Below are 21,606 nucleotides of genomic sequence, written 5' to 3'. Positions count from 1 at the left end.
ACATGCAGCTCTTTGATGTAGCGTTCACCTTAAAGCTATTGGCTGGGGATACCCTGAGAACTGAGCGTCAGAGCAGGCTTCCAAATTTACACACTGACATGATCAATGTTATACACACCTACCTGAATATTCTGCACATTATGTAGATGTATTATGTAATATTCCAATCCAGTTTTAAGTTCCATTAATTTCTTGCCCTGAGACATACCATATCTATATATGTATAGCTGAGCACAAATGGCAGAGGTTTTGCTAAGACTGTTTCTCCTCACGTTTGCCTGTTTTATGTGTTTGTTTTTGCCTGTGTTAGCACAGCCTGCCAGGTGTGTATAGTAGGTGGCTTTTATTTCCACTAGTCGGGCATGCAAAGGGCCATTCACACTCGAGCCAACAACCCAGCTTTGTATGTACAAAGGTTTGTACAAACCTTCTACAGAACCGTGTAAAAGGCAGCAGCTGAATAGTAGCTGAGATGAAAAGCGTCTCTTTTTACTGAGAAAGAAAAGAGATACAGCTAAAAGAAGAACTCTCCGTGTCCCTCTTCCTCTCTTTTACACACACTCAGAAGCACACAAACACACAAAATCTGACTAGCTGGAGTGTAAACGCTCTTTTGCTGCTGCTGGTAAGAGAGAGAAAAGTAGTGTCAAGTGTGTGAAGAATGGATGGAAGGGCTTAAGAGTCAGTATGGGTAGAAGGAGGCAGAGAAGAGCCAAAAACTGCTCAAAGTTACTGAGAACTAAAAAAAGGCAATAGGAACAGATTTTTTTTAAAGCAAATATGTTTGTGTTACTAATCTGTAATAAATTCATGCATAATGCACTGCAAGAGGGTATCAAAATTTTAAAAATTGTTCTGTGCTTTAAACAAAACTAAAAAGGCATTTTTCTGGTGGTTAATAGCACCAAAATGTGGAGTTACGAATGAAAAAATAGATATACAGACATGTTTCCACACAGATGCTACCATGGGGTGAGAGAGAATGAGAGGGTGAGCACAGAAGTAGACGACTGAACCGAGAGCGTAAGAGCAAGTTGGTGACAAAGCAATGTAACAGAGAAATGAGATGTTATTTTCTGTTCATTATTTCAGAAATTACATTCTAAAAAAATCTGAAACACACCAACACTTCTACACAGATGTGGTGCAGGATTTTTTTTTGACTCAAATACAGCTAATTTGAAAAGTGCTGCCAATATCTACAGACACAATACCAGCTGTTGAAATCAGCCTATATCAGCTGTAAATATTATATGTATTATATGTATAATTTTGTGTAGTTTAGGGCAGGATCAACAATCTTTTGTCAGCTGAAGTCTTTTATAAGTTCATTCACATTTCCTAAACTTTAAAGTGTGTTTTAAGAATAGAAGTTTTTGGACTTAATGACATATAAATATCAGTATCCACATTGGTGTTGGCTAGAATGAATTTGTAAACAGCCGCTATCCACAAATAAAGTACTGTAAATCACTAATATCTATCCCAAAATCTGTTGAGTCTTACTACAATCATGCAACCTCAATACTTCTTTAATATGAGGCTTTTTGTTCATAACTTTAAGAAAAAAAGTGAAGAAATTACAATTACAGACTAAATTAATGAATGTAAATAAACTTCAACCAAATGTCGCAATTATGCATTTAAGAACAAAGAAATTAAGCTGTTGACTGTTGCTGGAGATGTGTGCTCTCATTCCTCGTGATGTTTCTATTAATTAATTTATTTTTGTTACACCCCCTTCAGTACAAAGTAACAGGTAGTGTTACTTCTGCTGTGTACATTGGTATAAGTTCATGTGTACGTACCTTCAGAGCCCTCAGCACCACAAGTTGGATCATCCCCCTTACGTTTCCCTCCTGTGACATAGAGCGACGGAGCGTTTCCATGGCAACATGGTTGGAGCGCCCAAGCAGAGATTCTCCGTTGACTGCTACCAGCTGGTCATTGACACACAGACGCCCATCCTGTGAAATGCACACACACATTGTAAAGAGACATCATGTGTATGTTAAGTGACTAAACTGCAAACCAGTGTTTACTGTATTTTAAAGGTTCTGCGTTTGTGCCTCTTAAAAAAAATCTCCTAATCTTGGGTTCAGCCTTGTAAACATTTGTCCAAATGTGACTAAAAGAAGGATAAGGAATGTCTGTAAAATGCAAGCATACACTGTGGAGGAATTGCTCAGTGATTAGGGCATTTTGAAACTGAATTGTGGCAGTTGTCATATTGGAAAAGCACAAGTTAACTTCTGATCAATCTGGTAACAGGCTAAGAGGTGGAGTTGAGGCAGGCCTTAAGCCTCCTGGCAAACGGCTACAATGAGCCCAGCTGTCAGTCAACTCAGCCAAGCCCCTAATTATGCAAATTTATGAAGAACTCTTAGCTTCAGGCTTAACAAAATGGAAGTGGTGCAAAAATAGTCAACTCTAATAGAGTTTTACCAGCATCAAATAAGCTCTAAAGACTAGGGCTCTGTCCCATTCTAACTTTTTCCCCTATCATTCATTGCCCCTTGAAACAGAGTATCAATGGGTATTGGTAAAATCCTGCTGTACGAAAGAGACTACACACACTTCAAGCTCCTGATAAGTCATTAGAAGTCATTGACTTCATTATGTAAACACACAGAATGACGATACTGAGCATTTCTGCCTAGAGCAATTCAAAAGAAAATGCTTGTTTGAAATCGAAAGGACCATAAAGCAACATTAAATTATGATATAAGATTTTCACAGGAAGACTTTTTGCAGCTATTCTGGATTTAGTCTTTGTTTTTATTTCAGTCACATTTTATTTTTTTCTCCTCAGGTAAGTTTTAGTCTAGTTTTAGTTAGTAAATATCCTCACATTTACTCTTTACTTGTAGTAAGAATAATAATTTAATAATTGAATTAAAAAATTAATAATGACTTATTTAGTCTAGTCCCCTAGTTTATTTAGCTATTTAGTCTTATTATTAAATAACTGTATTGGCCACTGAGGGGATAGTAAAATCTATATAAATGTAAAACACTCTTAAACACTATCAGAATTTTTAAAAAATATACTGAAGAAAATACAGATGTACCTAGAACACTCCCTAACCAAAGTCTCCTTGTGTTTTACCGAGTATATGCACAGCAGAGAAAAATCATGGGTTTTGAATGTCACACAGTCAAACACTAACGTTTTCGACTCATTTTAGAGTCTGTGACCAAACCAAACTTACTTTTGTAAGAGTTTTTATCATCAAATATCAAGTTTGTAGCTAGTCGTAATCTTGTCTTCCTCAGAAAAAACTTCAGTTTGAGAAGTAGTTGCAAGAAAGTTGGCTCATTAAGCTTGGACTCTGTAGCCACCCTCGATTGGACTTTTAAGGAACAGCACCTTTTTGCACTTCTTTGCTGGCTTTATTTTTTTTTTAGGTTTACAACTCAAAGGACTTCAATCATGTTTCCTTATGAAATGTTTCAATCTTATGGAGAAAATAGAGCATATCAGATGTTTGGAACAGTCGTAATCAGTACAGACCTGTTAGGGCTGCTGTTTGCACTTGTATAAAAACAGTCAGATGGACACACCTGTGTTTTTCATAGATTCTATAAACTCTGACTAGAACAAAAAGAGAATCACTTCATTTTGTTGGCACGCTTAATTGCAGAGACTCTATTTAGCTGAACACACGTACAGAAGAGGATGCTATCAGCTCCATCTGTCTGACTTCCCTGGTGAGTTGTTTACAACCTCTCTACAACAGTTCAGCCTATTCCTGTCCGTCTGATACATGCTGAAAGCTGCACAGGTGTGTGCATGTGAGTCTGTGTGTTTATGTGGGGGGCATATGTCTGCCTGTCTGTCTCTCTGCTGTCTACATCATGTCAAGTGTGTCCTGGTGAGCAGGATGTCAAAGGTTAACAGAACAGGAGCACATGGCAGCAGAGACAGCACAGGTGGCCTTGCATTATTGAATCTTTCTGGAGTGAACTTTACAAATCAGTTTATTCGAGGGTACAGTTTGTCTTCTGCTGTTTGAGAATCTTATGTCACCTTGTACGCAGCCCCTCCATGAATAATGGATTTGATGAAGATTCCCAGGTCCTCTCCTGTCTCCCTCGACTTGTTTCCTTTGAGGCTGATGCCGAGCCCTGCCGAGCCGCTGTCATTGAGGGGCACTTCGAACATTAGCTGCTCCTTCCCATTCTCGGAAACAAAGCCTGGCACACGGGACACCTCGTCCCTCTGGGAATGGGAGAGAAAGAGAAGTGGAAGCGAAAGAGGGAGAGCGGAGAGGATGGGAAGAGGGTGAGGGTGAGAGACAAAGGTCAGCTCAGTGGGCATGAATAGTCTCCTAAAGCTAAACTAAAAGCTTTTCCTTTTGAGAGAAACCATCACAAGGAGCTTTTCAGCTAAAGTTCTTTGGGTAAAAAAAAAAGTGGCCATTTTATCTAGTTAGTCTATTTCCAAAGAAGAAAACACAGTAGATGAAGATAAAAAGCCATTTGGACCTGCTGCTTTTATGTCTTTTTTCTTCTCTCAGTACAGCTATATCAATAAAATGACCTGTGCATTTTCGAGAGGTAATTGGAGGATACGGCAAACACAGAGAGCCCAAGAGACAAAAGTACTGAGAGCTCAGGGAGTATGGACGGAGAAGAAAGACTGTAAAACAGGCTGAGAAACAAGAGCGAAAGAGTGACTGTATACATAAAAATGACCATTATAAACCCAGTGGGATGGTTAAAAAACTTCACATTATCAACAATTCTGAAACAGAGATATTGGGAAATATGTCACGAAGAAAGACAGCAAATGGTTCCTTCCATAATGTGTGCTTTGGGGCTGTGAAAGCTGAGTTTGTAGCACTGTTCCATAACATTATAATTATATATCTCTCAGTATGTTTATGAACAGTACACAGTACAACACAAAACATGCTGTTCCACACTAGGACAGAAAAAAACGTCGAGTGTTCTGGTTTCCATTTGCAGTACTTTAGACAGTATGACTGTCTACAACTGTCATAGACGTGATGCTTTCAAAGAAATAGGTCTACAGTTACCATCAGCCCTTGAGTACCCATCATCCTATACATTCCGATCATTTGCTTGAGCTAGCAGCGTGAAAATGGTGGATGTTGTGAATGGCGAGGAAGAACCAAGAAAAAACAGGGGCAGTAAATGCCATCGATGCGTCCTCTGCCTAAACTAAAGAAGTGTGCTAAGGTTTATAGATTGTGAAGGCTACAGCGAATATCAAATCTGACATGTGGACACATTTTGGTTTCCCAATGTCGAGAAAGGAGAGAAGGTGACGGACCAACAAGAAACAGTACAAAGACACTGCCAGACTGTGGTGACACGTGGAACATGTGGAACCACTTGGCAAATCATCATCCTGTAAAGGAACAAGGAGTGGAATCCAGCAAGGCTAGAAGAGTCTTAAAGAAGTGTTCACAATCACACTTCACCACAACAGCTAAGGGCTCAACAGATCACAAGGTCTAGCTGTGTATATATTGCCAAAAACCTACATATTTTTCAGTGGTGAACAACAAGGGTTTCAGAAGGTGATTAAACACACTGAAGCTAGAGTATAAGTCTGTATTTTTAAGAATAATGCAAACCAAGGGCATTTTTTGGGGGTTTTTTGGTAGCCCAATAAAAAAAACGTACTGTGGACTTGTTACTGAGGTATTATCGTACTGTGAAATTTTAATTCTGTTACAACCCTAAAAAGAGTAAATGTTAAATGAACATTGTAATGCTATTGTTAGTTACACTGTACAGAGTATATAAGGCTCACATCATACCCACTAACAGTGACTGCGTGATGAATTTAACTGTTTTCTAAGTATTTTCTTCTCTTTAGGCTAGTCGGTTGAAGATTATTTAACCAGGCGTTTAGCCGATGGTGAAATAGACACCTAAGTACAGCCCTAGACAGTTGATTAGGGACAGAAAACACTTGAAAAAGAGAGTGGTGGATGGCATGCACTAAAGGGTCTGGATTAAACCCAAATATCTTAAGCCTTGGTGCATGAGGCGACTGGATGTCTATGAAGTGGTACTTCTTGTATGTATTTCATGATGACAAATTTTAAATTACTATATAATTTGGACAAATAGAGTCAAAGTTGCTTGAGAAAGCAGCTATTTTTCTGACGGTTCTACAACTGGCATCAGTGTTTCTTATATTTTTGAGATGTCAAATATCAGATTTTGTTCTCTTTAGTCTGTCAACATTACCTGTATGTTTATTTACATTGCCTTCTGTTCGTGCAAATCCATGAATAATTTAATGCATTTAGGATGTGCATGTGCAAAACTTCAGTCTGCATTGGCTTGTTTATGTATTTGCATGAATTCGCAGTCTGTGTGTGTTTATTTGAGCCTGTGTGTATGAGCGTGTTTGCGAGGGTCAGCAGTGTCAGGTTTAGACAGTGTTTGTCTGTGGGGATTGTAGGTTTAACAGCGTTAAGCCGACACAAAGTCCTCTACTCTGCAGAAAACTGTTTTCCCTGCTGGAAATAAACTCTCATCAGACTGACTGTCCAGACCTGATAGGAAGCTCTGCGACCTTCGAAGAGAACTTCAAAACACTCAGAACAGAAATGTTTGCTACTTCATGTGCATAATTACGTTGACAATTTATTTCCCTGAGATTCTGTCCAAAGTATTGGTGGTAATTTTGCAACTTTTCAGTTTTCCAGCATCCTTTTGTGATCTAATTTAGCTGCCCTGCTTTGTTAATTTATGAGCTCTTTTTCTTGCACTCAGCACAGGACAGAGCTAATGTCAAAATGGATTTAGAGAAAAGGACAGATTTTGTTGTAGTGGTGAAAAGTTTGCAACAGCAGCTCTCAGCTTGGGGGTCAGGACCACCCACATGACTGCGAGATGTTTTATGGAATCTGACAAAAATATGCAAATGTATGTAAAGTTGGTTATCTGGGTGATGAATTCAATTTCCCTCTAAAACAATGAATAAGCACAGCCTCTGGGCTTCCTCCCATAATTCACCAGACAAACTAAAAGCCCCAGAGGACTGAGAAAAAAAAGGTTATCTCAGGTGTCAAATCTGCCTTATATTTCAACAAAGAAGACAAGGAGATGAACTGCGTGACAAAAGAAAAAAATAAAAGCTAAACTAGGGATGCAAGAACAGTGAAGGGCCCTCGCACCCCTGTGCAAGTCGGGGTGTCTTGCAACCACAGGGGTGGGGGAATAATTTGGTGTAAGAGGCCTGTGCTATGTGCCACAGCAGATTACAGAAAGCATGCCAATCCTCCTAGGATTGGGCTGCTATTTATAATGAAAAAGAGGCATTATATGTTAGAGATACTTCTGCTCTCTTGCAGTAGGTAGTGCCTTCGCAAAAACACCTGATACACATTTAAATACACATTTAAATTTGGAGCGGCATCTCCTGTTCATGTGAGATTTGGTGCAAATCAAAAATTTTGCATGAGTTAAAGTAGCTTCCTGTGAAACGGTGAAATAAGGAATTGCTTACTAATAAAGAAAGGGCCCAACTGTGTTACATCCTATCGCCACTAGGGTGAGCTACAGCAAAATGATGAAATTACCCTGTTAATATATAGAGGGGATGTGAAAGTTGAAGTGGATCAGATGTTTCATGTGAGAGTTACAGCAACTTCCTGTGAAATTGGCAAGGTTTAGAAATGCTGGCCACTGACTCAGACTACACCATTTTTTTAGTAAAAGAGTGCCAATCACTCTACAATAGAAGTGCTCTATGTGATTGTAGCGGTCTTTTGTTTGTAAAAAAAAAAAGGAAAACAAGGAACCAAACATGGATTGGATTATGGATGATAGGTATGGACGTATCAAGAGGAGGACAATATGGACTGGCTCTCCTTCAGATAAAACTCAAGGTATGCATGTGATAAAGTAAATAAAATAAAAATACCACATTAATTTTCTGTAGGGATAAAAGTAGGCCATCCTGTAAATTATGATGCAAAGACAAAGAGCAAATGATCTCCTGTCAGGTGTCAGGATTGATGTCGCTGTCATCGGGTCAGGGTGTCAAACTAGAGGACGGTGTAAGAAAATTTCTAACATGCTAGTCTTGTTGAACTGTGGTCGTGGGACGTCTTTGACACGCCCTTAATTATGTCTCACTGCAAGACTGTTTGTCGTTCCCAATGCTCTAAATCAAGCCTGAGTCTTGCTTTCTACAGCCTAGAGGCAGAAGAGATACAGATCAATTGTTTTTTGACAGATTTACCCACAGTGGAGAAATATCCCAGATTTTGAATGTCCGACGAAAACTACATTACATTTTAGTCTAGTTTTAGTCATCTTGACAAAAACTAAACTTAGTTTTTGTCAGTTTAAGTCATCACAGATCTATTTTTGCTAGTTTTAGTCTAGTTTTTGTCATGGAAAAAGGGCTGTCGACAAACATTTTTAGCTATAGTTTTAGTCAACAAAACTAACACTGCTTGCAAAGCTTCCGTCTGAATAGTTTGGTTAGAAAGTGACAGGACCAATCAGCAACGAGGGGCAGCACTTTCGGGAGCAGTGGAGTCATGATGAAAGCAAGGAGCAACAAGAAGCTGCTACAATAATGGCAGACGGCATAAGCGTGGATGCTGCTAAAGTGCCAGTTTTATCAGAACTTGACGACATTTCTTCATTAAAAGAAGACCAAAGAACAGCAGTGAGTCGTTTTCTTTTTAAAAAAACAACAAAAGTCGTGTACTGAGATGTCTACAGTCGCCATGGTTCACGTTATGCAGTTCTCTATGGATTTAGTCTTCGGTACGTGTGCAACTTGGTAGTGGCTATGTCATGTGTTTTGTTGCTCTGTTTTTCACACTGACAGAAAGTTCATCTAATCACCCAATCACAAGGTTTTTTTCAAAGGCTCCGCCCTTTCACAATCGCTGTTGATGAGAGGTTTACCAGATGGATGTGTGAAACACATTCATCTGGCATGTTAGGTCAGTGCAGGGGCTGAATATTCAAAAAGAAAATTTTAAAAATCAGAGGCGGAAATGTTCCATCGCCAGAAAGGGGCGCTATGACACGGTAATGATATTGATGTATGAATGTATTAAGGATCAACATGTGATCATCCCGTGAAGTTTAGTGACGATTGACATAGGCATTACAAAGTTATAAGGCATTAGTGGTGTATTTTCACTGCAAAAAATGTACAAAAAAGTAGTTGAAGTTTGGGCTCTGGTCACGGCCCCACCCATTGGTGAAAACTCACATTTCGCACAACTTTAGATCTCCAGGTTGTCTAGTACGAGCATAAAAATCCTGGAGTTGGTCAGATGCAATCCCTCAGATTAGTTCCTTAAAATATGAAATGCCCAAAAACACCAAAATTTGACCTTTAACTGTTTGTAGTGCAGGTCCTGTACATTTTAATACATTTTAATAATAATAACAATAACATTTTAGAGGATGACCCAAAGAGACTTATTTTTAAATCTAACCATGATACATATGTGTACCAATTCTCATGGACATAGCTCTTACTCAGTCCCCTGTCTCACGTTTGGGGGCCCTTGCTTGATGGAATTGCATAATTCCACCAAAATACAAAAATGGGGGATGATTTTCTGTGAAGTTTGGTGAGTTTTTGAGAATGGTTAAGTCCCCAAATAATCACTTCTTCTGACAGAAAAATTCTGACTAAAGATACAATAAGGTCCTCGCTGATCCTTGGTCGATGCTCTGGCCCTAACAAGTTTCCTCTTCTCTGTGAACTGAATTGCTCTGAAGGCACACACACTAGTGGACAGTGGCAACAAACTGTAAGTGCATGTTGCAGTTTCATGGAACATTTCTATTACCTCAGCCTCATTGCTATGATAGGTTGTTATATCTCTGTGTAATACAATAGAATGGTGTGCATTCATGTGTGTTTTTTGTTTGCTGTGATGAAAGGCGTTTGTATCTTTGCTCCCTGAACCCTATCAAAACCGCCCAGTTATACAAAAAAAGCTGTTTGCATAGATGAACCCGCTCATGCCGGTTGTTTAACATTTAAATGGGTTGCCACAATGATGGATCAACAGGAGGACACGCTATTAAAAAGACAGCTCAGTGTCTGTCGCTGTGTGTGAAATAGTGAGTGTGTTGTTTCATTAAAGCAGCCAGGGATGCATGTGTATGGGAGAAAAAGATTATGTTGAAAGAAACGTTTATTATGAAAGAAATGTTATGTTGAAATGAGCGAGAGCAGTCAACTAAAACACACAAACACATAAAAAAGTGGATTAATTCATCCCTAAAGCCCAGACACACTGCAAGGCAGAGACAGAAAAACAGGAAAAGATAAAAATGAGGGAGGAGATAATCGTAATTTTAGTTGTGTAAATAATATTAGAGGTGCTTTCTAATACTCTTCAATAAACTTTACTGTCATAATATGATAGGACACCTGCTTCAGGGGTTTTTAATGAGAGCTGCATGCACCCGCCCCTCTATCCAGCAGAGGAAGTGTGTTTATGTGTGGAAAGCACCATGCCGTGGAAACGACTGCCCAAGGACCCATTTTATGAGGCCAAACAACAGTAGCCGCTGTGCTTAAACGTTACAGTAGGTGAGGACAAGCACACACAAACAGCTGACTTACGTACCAGGTAAAAAACCTTCCTGGCATCATGGGCTGTGTTTGTGACTTATGAAAATAGCTGTCCCATCTCTGACCACTTCAGAGGAGACCCTGTTCTCCAATCCCCTACATCCTCTCCCACTGTCCCATAATGGTCAGTGTAAAGCAGAGTGAAAGCTGCAGTAGGAGACCCACAAACCACAATCAGTGGAACTGTGAACAGGTTTAAGACCCCGCTGAGGAAGACAGAGAATGAGGAATTGGTTAACAAAGGCACACTGGTACAGTAGTTTGCAGTCCCATAAAAGCAGTGCTAATTCTGCACATATCATTCCTGGAGCAGCACTTTAAAGATCTACACAAGCAGGGCAAGACGGTCTGCAAGTTCTGAGAACCCCACGGCAGATGATGGCGGCGCAGGGTTCATTTTCAAAGGCTACAAGTGGTCATGGGCAGCCACGTTGTATTTATGGGGTCATGGAGTGTGCTGGGCAGCCTTCTGTTCATGTGCCGAAGCTCCCCATATGAGCACAGAATCACTTCTTGGCAACAATTTGGATCTTGCTGTTGTCTTGAAATGGCTTACAGTCTTCAATAGGATCTTTTGCAAAAATTTCTTGTTTGATACATTCTGATTTTAACCGGCGAGTGGGTGTGGTAGCAATGGGTTATGGGAGCGGAATGCAAATGTTTGAGAGGGCAAGTAAACATGCTGCAAAAGCATGTGGGTAAACGCTTCATAAACGCCTGTTCAAACATAGCTCAATACAAGTCAATCTCTTTATGTATGTGATATTGATGGGAAGCATTATAGTCTTTACCAGTCACCCTGACTCTACACCCACAATATCATAAATGATTCAAGCCTGGAGTCAAAATACATACTTCATTTCTATCTAAACAGACAACTATGCTCAAATGTATGTTTTATCTTGAAAATGTTAGAATCATACATTTTCAACCATCTTTGATTATCGCTATCATGGCTGACATATTAGCCTTCCACATGCTTTCAAAGGAAACAGGAAGTTTTTCCATTGAGCAAAATACTCCCTGCATTCTTCCTGCACAAAGTCGGATACGTTCCCAGTACATATTTGCCTCCGCCAGGGCCGACCCTTTTATTTGATTCTGTTTTTTTTTTGTTGTTGACAGGATCTCGAGGCGCAACTGGGCAGGAGGGTCTTCAGTTCGGGGACCTCCAAGTTCTATCTCTGCTTTTTGCAGATAATGTGGTTCTGTTGGTGGTTTGTGGTCAGGATGAGAGGCAGCTCCTCCAAGGACATGGTTCTTATCTGGAAAACAGTGGATTGCTCCCACAGGATGGGGAGTCAGGCCCCGTCCACACGGAGATGAATTCAGGAGTATATTTGTGTATATTTTTGAGTTTACGCAAAAGGTTTTTGTCGTGTCTGCGTCTCATCCACATGGAAACAGCTTTTTTGGCCGTAATTGCAACTTTTTGTAACCGGATCCCAGAGTGAACAAATTTGTAAACGCTTACCGTTTCGCCTCCGTGTGGCCAGCCAACCGCACCTTTCTTTAAACGATTACGTCAAACATAGCATAGCCCACTAAAGCCGCATGTGTGGGTCAAGCCAAAACAACAATGGTGGATTACAGGGTTGTGTTTGTGCTGCAGAAGCTACTGAGCTTATTATGGCTTTTACAGCTAAATCTGATGTTCCTGTACCACCACCGCGGACAACAAATGGTGATGGAGAACAGCATACAACAGATGTTCTTAGATCCACCACGGAGAACGACCAGAAGGGCAACCAGGAGAAAGCTTCGGACAGTTTTTCGTAATCTTCTCTCTTTTGATGCGTTTCCGTGGCATTACAGCACCACTTACATGCTTGGCATATATACTTCAGCATTTTTAGTTGTAAGCGGACATTTCCTGAAACCCATGGTTATTCAAGTATCTTAGGGTCTTGTTCATAAGTAAGTGTACAAGGGAATGTGAGATTGACAGGTGAATGGGTGCAGTGTCAGCAAAACTGTGGCGGCTATGCCAGACCATTGTGGTGAAGACAGGACTGAGCTGAAAGGCAAAGCTTTCAATATACCAGTCAATCTACCAATCAACCAAAATGAGTTTTCTCCTGAGGGCGACTGGGCACAGCCTTATGTTGTGTTCACAGCATTACAAGTCAAATCACAACGCTGCCAATTTGCAGTGTGAACTGTGCAAAAAACTCGCTCAAAAGAGGTGAGTTCACCTCTTTTGAGCAAATAATTCACGCCACACTCTACAAGCTGCTCTCTTTATCCGCTTACTTCAGCGAGTTAAAAATTCTGAACTTAAGCGAATCACCTGTGGCACAATGGCCAATCAGCATGGAGATCCACTGGTGACGTAGGCCACCTGAGGATCCCCAAAGAACCGGCTTGGAAGGGAGGAGATTTATTCAACCAGAAAATAGAGGAGAAACTTGTTGAGTGTGTCGGTGGCTACTCTAAAAGACAATGTGCCTGTTTTATTGGCACAGGAATAGGAAGCAGCTTGGAGGAAAGTGAGTGAGGAGGTCAGGATGCCCAGTAAGTTCTGAAAACTTTTGTCTGTTTGTAGTTAAGCTCAGCAATGTTTTTTGGAAACTAACTGAAATGCCTGTTGTGGGGGAAGAGAGAGATGGGGTGAGGAGTTCAGACATCCTGAGGGAGCTAAGAGTAGGGAAGCTGCTTCTTCAAATCAAAAGGCACCAGTTGAGGTGGTTCAGGCATCTGATCACGATGCATCCAGGACACCTCCTTTAGAAGACCTCAGGGGAGACCCAGAATGCGCTGGAGGGATTATGTATCCTTTCTGGTCTGGGAACGCCTCGGGATCCCCCAGAAGGAGTTGGAAGATGTTGCTTGGGCGAAGGATGTCTGCAACTCGCAACCCAGCCTGGGACAAGCCAAAGAGATAGATGTTTGTTTTAAAAAAAAAAATTCAATTGGTCAATAGGTGAGCTCCAGAGATGCTGGTAGATTGATTTTATTGCCTTTTAGGTCATTTAAGATGGCTGTTTCCTCCTTTTTGCACAGGTCAAGTTAGCTGCCAGATGATGATTTCCTTCATGTTTAAGGGACAAAAAAAATGATTATCCTCTCCTCCGACTCCAAAAAATGAGAGAAATTAGAGCTTATTTAAAAAGAGCAAGTCCTTAATATCAAACAGGTTTCCAGGGATTTCCTTTATTGTTTTTTGTACACTAACTGTTGCTATTATCCAACCAAACAAAGGGTTTTGTTGGTAAGAGTAGCACATCTTGCTGTGACAACCCAAATGTTGCTTTCCTTGGCTTGAACACACAACTGACATGTGTGCGCATGTGTGTATGTGACACTCATATGCAGAGGGCTTTAAGACACAGCAGCGACTTACAATGATAGGCTGAAGAAGGAGCTGATAAACCCTCAATAAACAGCAGAGAGATGTGAGACAGAGCCAAAGAGAGACAGTGAACAGAGACATGATACCCTTCTCGGCTGCTCTCCACTGGGATGATGGCAGCTCCTGCAGAGACACCAAGCTGCCAACAAGTTTGTGTATGTGTGTATGTGCTGCACATATAGGTCTCTGAGGGCAGAACAGATGGGGGATCTACTGTAGTGATTCTGTGAGGTCACATTGGTGACGATAGCAGTGAGTGTAACACACACAAAGAGGCAAAGACAACAGACTGAAGAACTGCACTCTCTAACACAGAATGGCTGCAGCGGTGATGGATGAGGGATAATCAGAATGAAGAAACTGTTCAATAAAGTTGTTTTGTTTTGAATGTGCTCTGTCACCAGCTGCCAACTGTTTACTGATCTAATATGTCAATGTGTGTATATATGTGTGTGTGGGTGTGAGTGTGTGTGTGAAGAGCATCTGGCACTAAGGAGAATGTTTCCTGTTGTAGAAGAGAAAAAAGAACAGATAGAGGACTGTGTTTCAGCTCATTACACCCTGGATGTCAAACACAAATAGCTTGATGGAATCACACTTAAACCTTTCATTCAGCCCTGTGTGTTTAGTAGCCATATTATGTTAAGGAATGGTGTCGTTTCACATCCTGTCCATTGCATTAGAATGTCTTTTTTGCTAAATATTTATTTTGTAAGCCAAGTTAGATGGCAATGAGTTAAAAAAGGAAATCCAGCAATGCTATGAATGTGTCCAGTTTTAATCAGTTTATACAATTAAATTAATTTAATCCAATTAAATTTAATTAAATTAATCAGGTTTCAATTTCAATCATAATTTTGGCTCCCCACGATAAGAAAAACAAGATAACCGTGATTAAACAATCACTGTGCTGCATGCTGGGTTACACTTGTTTTGTCCAAAGGTTTAGTCACATTGTAAATGTTTCAGTTTTTGTTCTTTTATTTTGGCTTGAAAGTAGTTTTGTTTTGTTTATTCACTGCAATTAGACTGTCAAGATTAATCATGATTAATTAAAATGCATTATTAGTGCCTGTTTTTTAAATGGTGATTAATCTCATGCTTTATTGTCCCTTTCAATGAGCTTTGGTTACGTCACATCAGTGTTTCCCTTCAGCCACAGTGATGTAAAGTAATTCCACTACAGCTCCTTTAAAGGTCAGGTATTTTACCCAGTGTTGGATTTTTGCACGTCTAAAAAATCCTCTGTTTCAGCCCTCTCAGAACGAGCCGTTTCTGTGTCTGCAGCTTAAAATGTTGATGAGCTGTCTGACTCCACCCCTGACTCCGCCCCCCTCAGGAAATGGATGTGGAGGGCAGAAATTCCTTCCAAGCAGGGAGGGCCAACCGAACCTGGGTAGCTGGTGAAGAAGGTGCCCACACAGCGATAATACAGAGGCATTTATCACAGGTTCAGATCCCTGATTGGTGCTCGTCTTCTCCAGTCTCTTGCACGTCATTTCCTGTCCCTCTTTAGCTGTCTTAATAAAAGCAAATCTTGGAGGGTGCTGCTTAATTAACGTACGGTTGCAAATCAACTGTATGCAGAGAGAAGTCAGAGTGGGAGGTTAAACATCAAAGGGAAATCTCTGAAGAATAAAAATCGTCACTGGCCTCATGTTCTAAATTATTAACATGGCCTGTATAAATGGCATACATTATTTATGACTTTTTTTTGTGTATATAAATATTAGCAGGGACCCAAAGAACAAGGAGAAAATGGGCTTTTGTGTTGAAATACTTTACATTTCAGACCGTGGACAAACTGACAGACAGGATGTAAATCTGACTTGGGTACACAGTCCTGAAAACACGTGGTGTCTCTCTGGTTGTGATCAGTCGTTCACTGTCTCCTGAGTGAGCTCTGCACAATAGGACAATCTACAGGAAAGCAAAGTTTTTTTTTTTTCCACTATTTTTTTTTTTAAGAAAAAAAAGAGAGGGAGACGGAGAGGTGTGAAATGTCTGGAAGCCGAAAAAGAGCATCTTTGTTTCAAACATTAGTTTCAAGGCACGAGCCAACTCAGCAGGCGTATGCTTGTCCATGTGTGAAGAAAATGACGAAAAGAAAGTCTTTTACGTTGTATGTGTGAGTGACTGCGTGTACAAAATGCCTTTCCAGAGAGCCAACACAGCAGGTGGATGTATGCTTGATACGTGGTGGAATATGCATTAATAAGATCGTATGTCTCAGAACACTTTGACTTGGTGTGTGTGTGTGTGGAGAGAGAGAGGTGGTGTAATGTCTTTGTTCTACAGTGAGCACAGACATTAGCAGAAAACACCAGATGGTGGGCTAAAATGAGACAACGGAAGAGGGGGAGGAGAAGATAGACAAGATCCTTCCATCATTTCATCATCATCCTTCTTCTGTTTCCTCTCTGTTAACACAAACAAGCTGGCGTAAACCTTTGAATCAAATCCTGAAATATAAACACAACCTCAGAAACAGGAGCCATATCTGTGGAATAACTCTGGAGGATGGTGTGAAATGTTTTCAAACTGTACCCATGTTTTCCATGAAACAAACACACAGAAGAGCGTTATCGAATCTTTACATGCCATGAATGGTAATGGTCACTCTCATTCTCATGAGCATCCCATAAAGAAGACACTGCCCTGCTTCTTCTTGACACTTAAGAAACCTTTACAAAAATATCAAACAGGAGGAAATGTCCGCCAGTCTGTCATTTCATTTTCCTCACAATTCATCAGATCAGTTTCCCAACTGGCACGTTTCTGCTCATCTCTCCTGAGGAAATGTGTTTGGATCACTAATGTTTTAATTAAAGGAACAATTTTAATGAATTTCGCCCATCTCAATATGGCAGCTGCACAGATGCATATCCAAAAATCACTGACAACAAGGTGCCATTTTACTGAACAACTTTTCCTCTGAAGAACTTGAAACTAAGGGGGTGTGAAACTCAGGAACCAAGAGAACTTTTAGTAAAGTTTAAGTTGACTAGTAAACAGTGCATTGCTATCCTTTCTGTCTCAAAGCATTGAGAGCCATATGATATACAACTGTTATTTTAAAATACACTTAAACACACACACACACACACAGACAGAAACAAAGTGCGTTTTAAGTTGTTTGGATGTGCAAGTGTCAAAAATGTTGCCAGACCAAACTATTATCCTGTTCCACCTCAAAAATGTAACAGCTTGTGAGAAATTAAATTTTGTCCTTCAGAAATAAAAGATTAGAACATTGATACGTAAATGTGGCATCTCTAGAATATAACAGCATACACCTAAAAAATGCAGTGAGACCCATAATATTTGGTGCAAAACACATCTCTAATACGGGGGTGTGTGGCTCAGGAACCACGAGCACTTTTAGTGAAGCTTGTGTCGACTAGCAGGAGTGTCAAATAGGGATGTAGAGATTCAGTCAACACATGATTAGATTTGAATCCCAATTTTTCTCGAGAGAAAACTATAAATTGAAGAGTGGATTCATTTAATTTAATTCATTTTTAAAAAGAACATTTGAAAAATACATTTGTCTTAAATATACAGTGCTTAACAAATTTATTAGACCACCCTAACCCTAAAGTAGGGTTTATGCCACAGCTGCCAGCAGCATTGGTAATTACCAAAATCATTTTATATGTTTCTGCAATGGTTAATACACCAATATGTAGAAGCTCTTTAACCCAAATGATATTTTTAATGCTAAAATATAATTATTATTGTTATCTCTGAATTTTCAAATTTACTGATTTACAAAAAAACTGAAAAAATAGTAAAGCACATTAATATTTCTTGATTAATATGTCACATTATAGTTATTTACTTGCATTCCTGAACAGAAAAATGAGTTTTAATGGTTGAATGTTATGCTTGATTCATTTCTGACTTCTCAGAGAAGCCCAGTGAGCCGGCTCAAATTTGGGTGAAAATGAAAGAGTCCACATTAAAGCACTTCATAATGCTGGATGGTCTCTGAGACAAATATGACAGGTGGTCTAATAAATTTGTTAAGCACTGTATATTTTTAACAAAGTAGACTTTTTCAATTTCTTATTTACTTTCAGACTCAAAAACCAAAAAACCTGCACATTTTTCATACTCACTGCTATCAGAAAGTTAAACTGAGAGTGTATCTTTTGGAAGTACCTATAAAAGCGAAAAAAAGTTATTTCAAACAATATCCAAATAAAACAAATAAAGCCAAATGTAAAAAAAGGAAATTAAAATTGCAAACAGCCTGGACTGGTTGCTTCTGAATATAATCTGCAGCCAGTGTTTTAGATGAAAAATAGGTCTCAAAAATGCAGCGTTCAGACCAGATTTTAAGGTTGCAAGCTGGGGGTCTGTGCCTTGCATCATCAGCATTATGAAGGACGGTGGTCCCCAGAATTTTTCTATCGGGCCCCCTTTGACAGATGAAAATATTTTCAGCCACCACACCCCTCATCGTACGTATCAACATGTAAAAATGTAAATGTACCACAAACACATCGTTTTTAACAGTTTTTGCAAACAAATTCCTTTTTTTTTTAATAACTTATCCCAACATGAGTTTTAAAAATCTAACTCTCTGATGATGAACGATTTCCTGAAAACTAAAAACTTAATGAACATCTTTAAGATTTATACACCCAGTCCTGTAATAATTTCAGTGACAGCTCTGGACTTATTTGGTGCTAAAGATCTCAGGTGCAGCTGTGATTTGATTTTCTATTCTAGAGGCATCAGCATCCTCACACAGGTAGGATGATGCAAAGGGGAAAAGTGTGGCAAAGGCTCTCGTGCCTAGCTACTACCACTCCAATCCAAAATGCTGACCATGTCTTGGACTTGAACTGCAATAATATCGTTGGGTCTGAGGAGACTTCCGTTTATGACTTCAGCCCTGTATTCTCGCACAGGGCTGAAGTCATAAACTGGTGCTGCTTCGCCTGGTCTTGTGTGCACCTCCCCGGTTATGACCTTGCGCCCCCCCGGGGGGGGCACACTGACGTAGGCTGAGAGCTCAATGAGCTAGCAGGTTTACAGACTCCCCAGAGTCGAATATCTGCTACCAGCTACCGTTTCTTATCAACATGATATATCAGTATATCTTTGTTTTACATATTTTGTTTAGGTATTTGAAACAAATTGGAATCAACAGGGACACTATCCTATCCAAATATTTGACAACAACATAAAACAGCATCGTGGGAAACAGTCCAAAAGCACGCCTTCACAAACAAGTCCGAGAGGTTAGAGTGTGAATTACAATCTATTTAATGGTCCTGAAAAAAAAAAACATTGTATAAAAAGTTTGTGTTAAAACTGAGAAACATTCAAGTTTATGGTGGTGTGAAAATACTATGCGGCTTATGCTTGAACTGAGGTGTGAAAATATAAACAAGGTGTGAAATTTATTGCATGTTTATTCACCCTGACCATAAAAACAATTTGCTCATCAGTGTTTACCAAAGAACAAGAAAAACACTGAAGCAGATAAATACAGAAACACAAAGACAGCCTTTGTCTGGCAATATTTCATTCTGCATGAGATAAATCTAGAGTATATGGAAGTTTTGCTTTTTTCAATTGATTCACAGGAAAAAAAATGAACGTTTTCACGATATTCTATTTTCTTTAGATGCACCTGCATATGCAAACTGGCACATCTACTGGATCACACTTATACACAAGACAAAATAAAATAAAAAAAAGACAAGCATTCACAGCTTTACTGTAAGAAACTGCAAGAGCATTTTTTTATGAAAAGTGTTGTGACTGTTCCTGTCAGCCGCTAACGAAACAGAGGGAAATTCTTTGAGGGCATGCTGTCAGCCAGGAAGAGAGGGTAAGGCTGAGAGAGGTAAAGAAAAGAAGTTAAAAAGTTAAGTGCTGCACAATAAATCTCATCACAATCGTAATCGCAATGTCAGGCTGTACATCTACATAATCACATAATAGGTTGCAATTGGTTTTGTATTAAGCCATACTGCAAGGTTTACAAAATGCCTGCAGAATGGCCTTTTTTTGTAAATTATTGCACTTTTTAAAAGTATCCTCCTTTCTTTATTTATTAAAAATTATTTCATGTGGCCTTTTGCCTTCATTTTGTCAGGATAGCTGAAGAGAGCCAGGGAAACTGGGGGGGACTAGGGACTAGGACTATATGACTAGGTTAAAACCTAGAAAATGGTTGACCGCTGCTATCTGGGAAGTCTGCTGAAATGTCAGACTGAGTTGTGTGTTCTGGCAGGGTGATTAGTTTTTAGGGCGAGTAAGTGTGCTGTCCCTTATGTCTGTGGGTTGACAACTGTAGGACCCTAAAAGTTAAAAAAATAAAGCCCTGTCGGCAGGAAACAGCTAACCTTACACACCAGATAGACTCATATCCATGGCATGAATATATCTGACCTTCATCAGGGCAAGCTCCCATAGAAAGCATTTGGGAAGGGCAGAACTTTTCAGAAATCTTTAGAAGATTGGAGGAACGTTCTGTCTGTCACATTCATGATGGGCCAATCAGAGCAACAAATGATGTTGTGCGTATGGACTACTTGTGCAGGCTGCCGCTGCCTTAGATTGTTGAAAACAGATCTTCATCTAAAATTGATGCCAAGGTTGCTCAGCCATGTGCAAAAACACTGCCTCTGTCAAGACAAGCTTTTGGTGTGGCTCTTTGCTCTTGTTTTAATAAGAAATGTGGACCAGTTCCACTATTTAACAGCTACATCCAAGCTAACAGCTACCCAGGCAGCAGGCCCTGGATACACCAGAAACCACACCCGTAAAAATCGCAAACCCATGCCGAAACAGAGCAGGAGAAGAGACCGATGAGAACAAAACCATGTGTAGGGTTGACCTCGGTGGTCAGTCAAGACAAAAAACATGGAGGAGATTTTTGTTTTGTTTTCATAGGAGAATAGTTATTCTGAAAGCAATGCAGCAAAACTTCAGCTTTTATGCGCCGTAATAGTTGCATGTTTTAAAATAAGAATAAAAACCTTTAAAACGCTCATTTTTCTCTGCATTTTCCTTGAAAACAATGTAAGTGGACTCATGACACCATTTCTGTCTTATATCATTGTTGCAATTGCAAATCCCAATATTGTCCTTAATGTAGCACCAGTCCATTCCATCAAATACTAATCCCCAAAACAGTAAAACATTAGTGACCAAAAAATGCCATCAGTGAAGATTTCATCTCTAAATCAAAACTCATGCTCACTTTCCATACATGCTAAATACATGAGTGATGACAGTGAAGTTACTATGCTAATATTCTTTTGTTTTAATATACAGAAAAAGAGGTAAAACTCAAAGTGTTTACTACTTTATACATTTCCTGTTTACAAGTTTATCCTTTAAGCCCTTAAACCACCATTCCTAACATCTGTCACACACACACACACACACACACCCCTTCATCATCTACCTAGATTAATATATTCAAGCTGAGCTAAGCGTGTCTATGAGAAACTGCATGTAATTTATCAGTTCTCACACTAAACTGCAATGAAGAGTCAATCCATCCATTTTAACGTTCTCATTCTTCATGTCTGGGTGGTGGGTCTGAAGCCTCATCAGTCTGCCTTTCCACCAGAGCATCTCCTCTATGAATCTTCCCACGACATCTGTCCTATTTTGC

At 39.7% G+C, this 21,606-nt stretch overlaps 1 protein-coding gene across 3 annotated transcripts in view; it reads right to left on the bottom strand.

Moving 5' to 3' along the window:
• Positions 1 to 21,606, bottom strand: part of pard3bb (par-3 family cell polarity regulator beta b) — a 368,918-nt gene that overhangs the window by 216,057 nt on the left and 131,255 nt on the right. For all 3 annotated transcript variants that reach the window (XM_041806626.1, XM_041806625.1, XM_041806627.1), the window contains 2 exons: positions 4,031 to 4,222; positions 1,809 to 1,967 (listed from right to left, as the gene is read on the bottom strand). In XM_041806626.1, coding sequence (XP_041662560.1) covers positions 1,809 to 1,967; positions 4,031 to 4,222 — 351 coding nt within the window. The remainder of the gene's footprint in view (positions 1 to 1,808; positions 1,968 to 4,030; positions 4,223 to 21,606) is intronic.

This window comes from Cheilinus undulatus, linkage group 15, assembly GCF_018320785.1.
Source record: "Cheilinus undulatus linkage group 15, ASM1832078v1, whole genome shotgun sequence".
NCBI lineage: Eukaryota > Metazoa > Chordata > Actinopteri > Labriformes > Labridae > Cheilinus > Cheilinus undulatus.
Note: the sequence above shows the minus strand (reverse complement) of the source record. Positions and strands in the feature narration are given on the sequence as shown.